Source organism: Zychaea mexicana, assembly GCF_025766255.1.
Source record: "Zychaea mexicana strain RSA 1403 chromosome Unknown BDB00scaffold_150, whole genome shotgun sequence".
In the NCBI taxonomy this organism is placed as follows: domain Eukaryota; kingdom Fungi; phylum Mucoromycota; class Mucoromycetes; order Mucorales; family Lichtheimiaceae; genus Zychaea; species Zychaea mexicana.
Window position 1 is genome coordinate 1 of NW_026516813.1, and position 11,417 is coordinate 11,417.

General features: G+C 40.6%; 2 protein-coding genes across 2 annotated transcripts; both read right to left on the reverse strand.

Moving 5' to 3' along the window:
* Positions 1–117: 117 nt before the first annotated feature.
* On the reverse strand, positions 118–1,652 carry BDB00DRAFT_878848 (uncharacterized protein; the record flags this gene model as incomplete). The annotated part of the gene is made up of 8 exons (XM_053127787.1): positions 118–264; positions 358–446; positions 554–639; positions 739–888; positions 1,007–1,208; positions 1,288–1,352; positions 1,435–1,539; positions 1,615–1,652. 8 exons carry the CDS (start codon positions 1,650–1,652, stop codon positions 118–120), a joined length of 882 nt encoding a protein of 293 aa, XP_052973435.1.
* A 2,557-nt stretch (positions 1,653–4,209) lies between these two features.
* BDB00DRAFT_878849 (uncharacterized protein) lies at positions 4,210–5,124 on the reverse strand (the record flags this gene model as incomplete). Its single annotated transcript, XM_053127788.1, has 2 exons — positions 4,210–4,347; positions 4,459–5,124. 2 exons carry the CDS (start codon positions 5,122–5,124, stop codon positions 4,210–4,212), a joined length of 804 nt encoding a protein of 267 aa, XP_052973436.1.
* Positions 5,125–11,417: the final 6,293 nt, after the last annotated feature.

Genomic DNA, 11,417 nt, shown 5'->3' on the forward strand with positions numbered 1-11,417 from the left:
ACAATATGCACAAACATCTTTGATAAGTTATCACAATTCAAAGGCCGTAGAGATTCTTTCCACATCATGGAAGACACATGTAGACAACACACATATCACTCTTCCCCCATCCTCACCTTAATACTTACCCGGAGTCAAGGCTGGAATCAAGTCAGGTCGACCAACACGTTTGAGTCGAGAGGCCATTGATTTTGCTGCGAGTCGACGGATAAAGCGTCCAAATAATGTATTGTAGTATCCAATTTTTATATATGTCAAGTCAACCTGTTTATAGCAGTGATGAAATTAAGCAACCGACAGTAATATCAATCATCCCGCACAGTATCAGCATCAGCAGTGATATTGCATATACATTACCTTGAAAAAGATATACAGGCGGTATATCCACATAACGAAAGGAATATTGCGAAACAGAAATTTCGTGATACGAGAATATGCGAATTGATCTATAATATGAGATTTTTATGAAAGGCATAAAAGGGATTAATTACACATAGCTGGTGGCTGGCAAGTTTTCCCTTTTCAATTCAAGAGTAACTTTTGCTATACATACTTCGTGGTGTTACCCAGGCAGGAGTTCGCTGATAACTGTAAAGATGCGATGCCATTTTCCGCAGTGCCGGAATCACTTGGACAGCTCTATATACAAATCGAGTAAGTTGAGTATCTAGATCTTGTTACAAGCAAGTGTATATACCGCCTTTTCTTTCAGGAGAATGTTTAGAGTTTGATCCGTACGTTGCTCCACTACCAATAATAGCTATGCGTTTGTTCGTATAGTCAATGTTGTGATTCCAACGAGCTGTATGTACAACAGGCCCATCAAAGTTTTCGATTGGAATACCCTGGGGATATTTTGGTACTCTGAACGGTCCAAGACCAGCAAATCTAAGATGATAGATTAAGTTAGCTCCGTGCCTTTCTCTGTGTTACTTGAGAGAAAAGAACGCGTTCTTTTCTTTCTTCTTTCCCCTTGCCCTTCTATCCAGCGGGTAGCTATATTTACACAAAATCAAAATGCCCGGATCCGGTTTCCTGGTGATTGTTTGTATTCCTCCATTCAAGCAGCCAGTGGTTTTCTTGCTCGTTCCACTCTGCACGCATCATTTCGGTTTCGAATGATATCTTGTCGTACAAGTCGTACTTTTTGGTGATGTTTTTCAAGTATTTCTGGATCTCAGCTTGAGGACTATAATGCTTTGTCCAGCCTGAGTGTGTCATTGACCAAGGCGGACTAACAGTTAATTTATGTTTTTCAACTTTATCGTGTTAACTTTGGATGCGTACTTGGATTTGGCTCGAAACTGAACGAGTATACGTGGGATGGAATATCGCACTCGAGACCAGGGTACCTATTGATCATCCATATTAATCAAACTGACTCAACCAGTAAAAAGAATCGTTTCGTGCAGAAACGAGCACCCTCATATTTACGTGTTTGCTTCCCAGGTGCCACCGACGTCTTTGGACATCTCGAAAAGCTGTGCGTCGACACCGAGTTCTTGCTTGACTTTGATAGCAGCGCAGATACCGGTGAAACTGGTTAACAAGCGGAAGATTGCATCAGTATTATCTCGAGAATACCCGATATGACCACTGTTCTTTTAATTTTACCCCGTGCCGATCACAGCAACAGTAGGCTTCTTGCTCATTTTTTTTTGTTTCGCTTCGAAAATAAAGTTATAGAAAAAAATAGAGGAAAGAGAGACAAAGTATTGCCGCGCCCTTTCCGATTTTTGTACCAATTGTTGTAGCTGATGGTGACACAGTCATTCTTTTCCTTTTCGCCCAGGATATAGCTATCTTGAACATTTTTTCGCTAAGGGGCAAATCTTTATCTCTTTCATCGTAAAAAATTCCAATGATATGTACCTAGTGTACTATGTGTCGTGCTTGCACGTCGGTTAAAAGGTAATTTAGGACATCCTATCAACGAAGTGAGTGGCACAATCAACAATAGAAGAGCTGGCGCTACCATTGTATACCAAAAGAAAATGCGGGGTGGGCTGTATGTGGCACAAAATATATCTGCACAATCTGCACATAAAACACTACTGGCTTATTGTGTTGTAGAACGTATGAAGTTGACCAAATATGCACATATATTGACGCACATGAACTTATATGCTTTATACGCTCTCTTTTTTTTCACATTGATGTGTATTCTAAAAGTTTCAAGGAAACTCTTGCTGACCGGAACGTCCTAGACTTTTCTTTCCTTTGCTTGATGATAATATGTTAAATAATTTAGCGTAAGCTTAATTGCACTTGATGGCTAGAAGTATGTTGACTTTGCTATTTTCATCTGAAACAAGTTTGAAGTATACAATAATTGCAATAAAATAGTCAGAAATTCACAATGATAGCAATAATCATGTGTACTAGCTAGTCAGATAAGCTTATTTTTACTAGGATAACAATCCAAATATACATGTGCTATAAGTTTAGTATTGTTTTTTTAAGGAGGTATACGTGTACATACAAAATGCTTTAGTTAAAGACTATTGTGAAAGTTGAGCGTTATATTCGCGCGAGAATTGTAAGGGCGGGTCGACCGGTCGTTGTTGCTACAAACGGTGTGCTAAATAACGCTCTTTTTTCATTGAACCGGGAGTTGCTAGTTGTTATTAACGACGATCGCTTTTGAGCTTATTAATAATTATTCTCTGCTGTTTGTCGTCATTAGCGTCGGCCAGCGTTTGCGTCTTTGTCCGTCCGCTCCTTCGTCATCAGCATCGCTGTTGTGTATAGACTTCAATTGATTTGACAATGTGTCTTCCAGGCGCTTGTATGGAAGAGACGACGATTGTCGCGGCCCGGAATGTACCACGTATCGCGTTCTCCATAGCACCCGTTCATCCGAAACCATCATCAGTGCACTACCCCAATTTGTCGGCTAGTTACAGCACTTCGTTAACTTTTTCTCTTTCCATGATGTGTTTCACAAGTTGATTGACATGGTCCTTCAACGAACATGTAAAGAATTAGTGAGCAAATCCAAGTAAAGCAAGCAATTACGATGATTACAACTATCAAGTTATACACTACAGTACTTCTTTTATTAAATAAATCTTCGCTTATAAAAAAAAAAGAAAGCCAAAGGACACAGAAAGGATTTACAAGAAAGTGCAGTGTGATGAATTTGACTTGTTCCTGGAAGAAAACCCACAGCTACATCCACCTGCCTCACTTCGCTAGCTTCCAAACTTAAATAAGTTCGTCTTCAGAGCTCAATCGAATCATGCGTGATCGCAGACGTGTCGCAAATACATCTTACCACGTTTATGATGGTGACATGTGGCGAGAGTTTGCTGATTGCGCTGTCGTCGTTTTTGATCCACGACGTGCTTGTATAAACCACTGCGGTGGGTCATATGTTTAGGATATTGGCATTGCAGGAATTTAGGCAGCTGGTGGGTAATACTTTCATTGTTGACAGCAACACTTTTTTTTCCCAATGCAAGAGCTGTTCGTACAGGCATAGCTCGTTGCTATAATATAAAAACAACTGCATATGCAACTAGCATCAAGCTGCACAAGACATTGGTCCGATTCACTCTGCCGTACCTACAACGCGTCGTAGCTTTATTAATAAATTCTGTAGACTTGAAGCAAGATTGACAGCTCTGACGTTTTAAAGTCACAATGCCCTTAATCAAGAGATGCGGCATCCAAAGGAATATACGAGGATAGTACAGCACCTCGGACTCGAGTTTTTCGGTATGTACTGCAACTGCCTTCTAACACAACCGAGCTGTTGACCTGTTGCTTACTAGACAGACACTCAGCTAACAGAGACAAGTAGGCCGATCCGTCTACTACTACGAGTGGCACATAGTGCACTCATTACACACACACACACACACAGCTTTCTCCTCGTTACAACACAATATCATATGCTTTAAACTTAAGAAAAATGTAGCTGATATGAAATAACAGATTCTGAATACTAATATGTTGATCTTGCTGATTGATGTTGTATGTAAAGAAAATAATAAAGCTAAGTACAATTCCAGTAGTGTTAGTTTTTTTGTTTCTTTGATTGATTGATAGATTTTCTGCCGTTTCTGGATGTGTGGGTGTGTGTATGTGCAGATGTGGACGTGTGGAGAACTGATTAATAAAGTTTTACTGTAAAAATATATGCAAAGAAGATGGGATTTAACAAAGAAGAGAAGAGAAAGGGTAAGGTTTCCTATCTTAGTACTGCTATGATAGTACTACTGCGTCATGAAAAAGATGGGGATGATTGCGTGGATGCTGGTAATTGTGAGGTACACCTGGTGGTGTAGATGCTTCTGGGATGGTAACGTAAGTGCGTTTGGGTTTCGGAGGTGGCGTGAGTGCCTTTGATGTTATTATAAAAGCAACAAAACAACACAGTTTGTGTATGAGAGAGAGAAGACTTGCCATTGGAAGATGTGATATATTCTGAAAAAAAAAAAGTCAAATACATACCAAGAAGCAGACTTCGAGATCCTCCTTGTTCACCAGGCCCCATTTGTTATCGTCTTCTTCGAGCGCAAGTTGATAGGCTAGGGCTGCATTTACAGCCCATGCTGAGGGATCGTTTATACTGTCTCGTTGCTGTTGTTGGTTTTGCAAACAAATACCACGAATCAACCGTTCGGCCTCTTGCATTCTGTTTTCCCAAGCGGACGATGTCTTGAAATGTGTAAAGTCAATATCCCGGCCACGGAAGAGTGAGTGACGTCGCGAATGGTGATGCTGTTGCTGTTTTTCGTTGAAACTTGTTACCGCTACTGGCGGTTGTGCTGATGTTGTGTTCCAAAAGAGCTCATAGGCCATGGTGGAGATATTGTTCACGATCAATGAGGTAAGAGACCAACATCCTTTGGTTGGTCGCTCGTCACGCGCTTCTTCTTGTTCTTGTTTTTTTTGTGCTACCTGGTCCCGCTGGTACGGATCATAGCAGGGGCCGAAAATTTGTCGCTTCATGGTGCCAAAGATGCCGAGCAGCGACATCAGACCACTAGGTTGACTAGGTCGTGTTTCGACCGCTGTCGCCATCGTTGTCGTATCACTATCACTAGTCGCTTGCTGTTGGTTCTGAGCCTTGCCGCCGGTGGTCACGAAAACCTTGCCAAGGAGATATTTCCACATTTTTTGTGCTGGTATTTTTACAAGAAGTTATAGACAAAGAGATATTGGGTACAAGTGTGCGTAATGTGTTGCTTAAAGCACTGTTTGGGTATTGAGATCAAGAGGTAGTAGTAGAGTAAAACAAGGGTTGAAAGTGGAAGATGAAGGAAAGAGAGATGAGAAGATTGAGGGAAGACGCACAGCTTTGATTGATTTTTATAATGTGACAGAGGCACTGAAGTGCATGTCACAGCTTTGATTGATGAAAACGCTCCATCTCCTGTCCGCTCTTTTTTTTGGGTCTGTATTCACATACACACAATCACCATTCTCCAAACAGCAGCAAACCCATGCATTGCCCTTTCTCCTGCTGATTAAACGCTTTCCTTCCATAGCCTCTTCACTACTGCCTTCTTTTGTGTATGTACGCTTTCAATACGACTTCTTATTCGCTCTATGTTCTCTTGGGCTGTATCGTGTAGTAGTAGCAGTCATACCCACCTGTTTCCTTGGTTCAGACGTGTACGCAGCCCGAGTTAAAAATAATAAGCAAACATTCCGAAGCCGTAACCTGCTAAGCACAGCCTCCTCAACAGACTCGTAGGTCCGTGATTACATCATTGTTGTGTTCTTGTAGCTATTTGTCACAATAACACTTACTCTACCACCCACCATATGACTTGAATGCTATGCCGGTAGTCGTATATCAATCATCATGAGTTTTGCCTGGTTATCGTTTTGAATGATTAATGTCAAGACACATCGCGGAAGCTTTCAAAGCGTCATACAGATGTAATTCTTTCACTCTATCATCTACAATAGGACTTGAATGTTATGCCGGTAGTCGTATATCACTCATCACGAGTTTTGCATGGATATGCTTGGATATCGTTTTGGATGATTAATGTCAAAACACATCGCAGAAGCTTTCAAAGCGTCATACAGATGCATAAATCTTTCATTGTTCTGTCGTGATTTTCATGTGTCCTTCTTTCCAGCGATGAGTTATTCGTTTCAGTTCAATAATGTATATACGCCCCGGTGATGCAACGGAGAGACATGAGGATGTAGATTAAAACACCCTGCTGCTGCTACGACAATGGCCAATAAGGATGGTGGACACCTTTACATGTTCACTAAAACCTTGGGTTACACAAGGTTTAAAAAGACATAATTAAGCTATTTTACTTTATGGCGAACTGCCTGCGCGACTGTACAGCGAAAATATATAAAGTTCCGGATACCTGGGTTGTCTTTGACCCGTCCATATGATATGTGTACTACAGAAAATATTAGGCTGAGGGAGCACAGGAATAAATAACATTAAACTTATTAAATATCAAATATATAAATCGTCATGACGATCGGTGGCGAGAGCGGAGGGTATCGAACGAGTTCAAGCATATAATGGCCAGAACACTGTTTTTTGTTTTTCTCGATCGAGGCTAAATATATTAGAAAAGGGTTAATGCACATGCGGCAAACTTTGTTAACGAACCTTGCGATGATGTGGTTTCTGCTCGGTTTGTGAGTGTACAGCAGTGTGTGTGTAAGCACTTCCCTTTGCATGAATTCTAGTAGAGCTTTCAGCATGTCACAACCCTCGTCAAAAGCAATAAGTGCGAACATCTCTTTAATTGAAGTAAGATTTATCTATAACTCCTTGATTTTCTATATCACCCTATGCTGTTTGCCATGAGTGTAACAGTGTCGGCCCAGATACTTACAATCGGGAACGTGAATGGGTGGACAGTGTGGATCAATGAATAAGGTGAGACTCGGATATATCAAAGGATAAAACGATGGGGATCCATATAACTCAGGATCCCGTCTTTATATATACGTCGAGTAATAGGGGGCTAGCTATCGTCTAAGTATTGATCTACATCATAACTTCTATCTAGAATATCCACGCCTATTACTCCATATTCAACCATGCGGTTGACCGCAAGTCATCCTATCGTCTGAACCATGCGTTGTCGATCGTCAACCATGCAGGTTGGATATCGTCGTAACGGTATGCACCGTTACAATGAGTTAAAAAACAACGGTGTACAAGAATTATCTTTACAGTCATGATGTAAGCTCGGAATACACAATATAAATAACCAACTGCAGATATTCGTATTTTTATATTCCTTCTGTGCACGAACCTTAGTTTCCGAGTACAAAACGAAAGAGGGTACCTTGCAGCAACATGATGTCACTTCACAAAGTAGACAAAGTATGCAATAATATCGCTACATTGAGGAGGAAAATTTCACGAAAGCTGCCGCCATCTGTATTCTTAAACTCAAAATCTTGTTTTATGACAAGGAGAAAACCAGCAACGACTTGCAAAGCGCAAAGAAATGCAAGATTGTAAGAAATGGTTGCTGGGAACAAGACTCGAAGAGTACACAGTATAATATAAAGTCATCGTTACATTATTGCGTAGTGTGGCTAGACCATATTTGTTTTTGGTTTTAAGTATTGCTGAACCGTATATATCATACCCGCCACAATTTTTTCCTCCTTCCTCCTCTTCTTCATCCTTTCATTTCGAATCCATACAGTACTTACCCTAGTTGTGAGTAACACCTTATGGTGCTGAGTGGAAATTAGACAGTAAATCTGCTAACATATGGATACCAAATTGATGCCAAGGTTTAATGATATAGAAGCCGTCAGCAACAAGAAAAAATGTAAAAACTGACGCTGCAGTTAACACCTGAAATTTAACTCGTTACGCCCAGTCAGTACTGTAGATATCTCCAAAGTAAGAGTAATCTGCCGCTTAATGTCGTCTATTGTCTACCTGCTATCATATTTGAAAATTGAAGTGGAGACTTCTCCTCGGTTGCCGCTGGCCTAGTGATTCAGAATGTGATCAAAGTCGTCTTTTCCTTCGCGTATCAGCTTCCCCACATCCCTTTGACGACCTCGAATAATGCCAGGTCCTATTCGACTTTGCTGACATCAATGACAATACGAGCGTCAAATAGAGAGAAACTAGAATACGCTATTACATGATGACTTGATGATCTGAGCAATAAGTCGAAGACTCTCGATCGTAAATTGATATGGTACTACTTCTTACTCGGTGTATAAAGCGCCTTTTGAAGGAGATACGCGTTATCATAGTCAGCGATGAGGACCAGTATGAAAAGCAATGACATGTTTAGCAGCATACAAATCACTCCTCCTTTTTCTTCTTCTCTTACAATATCTTACATGTGCTCCGTAAGACTTTTACTGGTCCATGTGGAGAAAAGCGCGTTTTTAATCGTCTCGGCGATGAACATCAATGTAGACTCTATGGAGACCTTGCTTATCATCTAAATACAAAATACAAAGTTATTAAATTACATCAATGATCATGGATGGCTAGGATTGAAAGAAATAGTTTTATAGCAAATATAACGGTCCAGGCACTGTCAAGCCTTTTGGCACAAGTGCGAAAGGTACCGGTAAACTTCTTCTATAGTATGTGATCAATTGGTATCTGGGCTGAAAAGTAGTCGCCGCGACTTCATGGAACTATCAAGAAATAGGTCCAGGGCTGGTGGAGTCCACACCAACATGTCCATGTGCTAAAGTTCAAAACACAATGTTTTTCGTCAACTGGTCAACTGTTTTTTCTTGCCTTGCTCGCTGTTTGAAAACTGAGCCGACCGTATCGGACTGCAGGAATTAAGCACGTTGCCAGGGAGCAATCATTTTTACATGCCCTGTACATTTAGATTCAATAACGAAGGAGATAGCAATTGCGTTGGGACTACGTCGTAGAGCCCATCAAAAAGTAATAGCTGCTGCATATTTTTTTTTACCAAATTTTCCATAAAGATAGAAACGCGAGTATTTAGAATTTGGTTCCGTTTTGCTTCAAAGATTACTTCGCGCATACTGTTTGCCTTCTGGATAGCGATTAGTAATGACAATCCAAAAAGAGCTGGAGTCGAGGTATCATTTGCATCTTGATGGTCAATGTCTACATAATGAAATACTGACAAATACGATGCACAAGAAACAACTAGTGATGGTTAATGATTACGTTATATACATCATTACAAAGAGAAAAAAATTGACCATCGTGGCTAACGGCTACTTGCTGTCCTTCCAGAGTCTTGTTACATAAATCTACACGACACCAAGCTTATATATACTATGAGGACGGTCTTTTAGGAGATTGCTGCTGAATTTAACAAAGGTTCAACCGAGGCATATAGCGTATACCAAGAATATTATAGCCTGTTTAATTGTCAAACGTATATGGTCATCATAACATCCAAAGATGCCACCGAAAGATCATTGTAACAAAGAAGAAAAAAGATACAATTACCAGGTTCTTTTTGCACTCTTTGGCCGTATTTGGTCATTACATAGTGCTATTAGCAGTGCTGCTTTCACATATATACGAACAGGAAATTGTACAGGTTTGCACGTATATAGAAGTAGGGCGCGCGTCTAATCATAACTCACGAGAGTCAATTCAATAAAAGAGTAAATAGGAATGAGAGCCACTTTAGACATAGTATATTCTGTTTTTGCGATCGGTTCACTTGCTATACCATTATCTTCACCCACCACATTATCTATCTGACACCCTAATAAAGAAAAGGATTTGTTTCTGCCCTTTTTTCCTATCTACATCACCACCCTATCAATCATGTCATATCATGTCGAACAGCATCATGAATTTAATAAGAAATCCTGCTGTATTAGGAAGATGTATGGAGATGCGGCGCCACTGTCTATTATTTTTCTTCTCTGTGCAACTACAAATAGGAATAGTATATTTCGTCGAGCTGATAACGTATGTATATGCTCGGAAAAGCTATGCTGCTTATACGTACTTTTGCTGTATATTCAAAAACTACAAGTTCCTTGGACCGTACACCATCATCGTTTTTTTTTGAAAGAACAATGCTATTGTGACTTTTATCAATATTGTCTTTTGATGATCAAATGTGACTTAGTGCATGGTGAGCGAGTGCTTACTTTATCTGATGGATAAGTATGCTCAAAGTAGCAACATTGAACGGAGAACGTCAGCTAGTATGATACATAGGAGGATGATGTTTTCACAACGTTATGTTAGGGTTAGGATGGTGAAGAAGGATTCAACATGTTAATCCACCACTTTGGACGTAGGGGGAAACAACTCTAAGCAGTAGACCCACTCCCACGACATGCATTAATCAGGCAACATCATACATGTCTTGATAGAACAAAAAATTGCCATATGCGCACCGCTCACCATTTATGGCGATGTATGAAATATTGTATGTATCGCTATCATCAGATCCTTGATCCTATATAGAAGTATAGGTGGCACTATCACTACCACCCAGAGAAGCTAATGGTTTTGCTGCTGCTATTGCCTTATACAACCACACGACAATAACCGAGTGACCGATTTACTGGTACTTTGGCTTCAGATATCAACCCATAATTTGTAACTCAAAAAGCGGAAGCACCCTAAAACAAGAACATTTATAAACTGAGATCAGCAACAGAATGTCAGTAGCTTTCATTGGGATACCCATAGTACTCCTAAGTCTGTTGCTGGCTTGACTAGAAGAAGAAGAATAAGAGCTTTCTGTAGTACATCTAGTTGACAGTTCATTAAACGCTCAAGGTAACGGCAAAACACTTTTGCAGAATACATAAAAGATCGGAGCCGGAGTGAAGAAGTAAATCATGATAGATGCGTATCAGTGATGTACCAATCTTTGGTGCTCCGACGCTTTAAAGACTACCGGGCATTCGGAAGCAAGTCAACAATTTCTTACCCCTGGGCTTTACCTTATCATGGCGGGTCAAACAGGGAGGAAGGGAGAGGGAGAGTGAAAGTGGTGGTTACGATTGTCTCCTCCTCTCATTGAATTAATAATACAGAGGCTACACTTCCACGCGTTTCTTCAACAACAACGTGTTTACTATCTTGATTTTGGATTGGCTGGACTTTACCACATGGTCGTTCCTCCTTCTTCCTTTTCTCTTTGGTACATTACTACTACGCGGGGGCGCATGCAACATAGCACCATCAGCAACAACAACAACAGCGATAGTACACCTAAAAGTCATCTAGAAATAAAAAATCGCGATAGGTTAAACATGTGCGCGCGAGTGGTAAAATAAAAATGCGATTCGTCGGGAAGAGTAACCTAATCGGCCCGAGCGATCGAAGCATGGCCGGATAAAATGGCTTGTACGACAAACGTTACACGCACTCCACATCAGACAAAAATGTCATCGAAGCGATAGACTTGATACGCAACAGCTGCTGTCATTATATAGTAGTCATTCTCCACCCCCACCCCCACCCACAC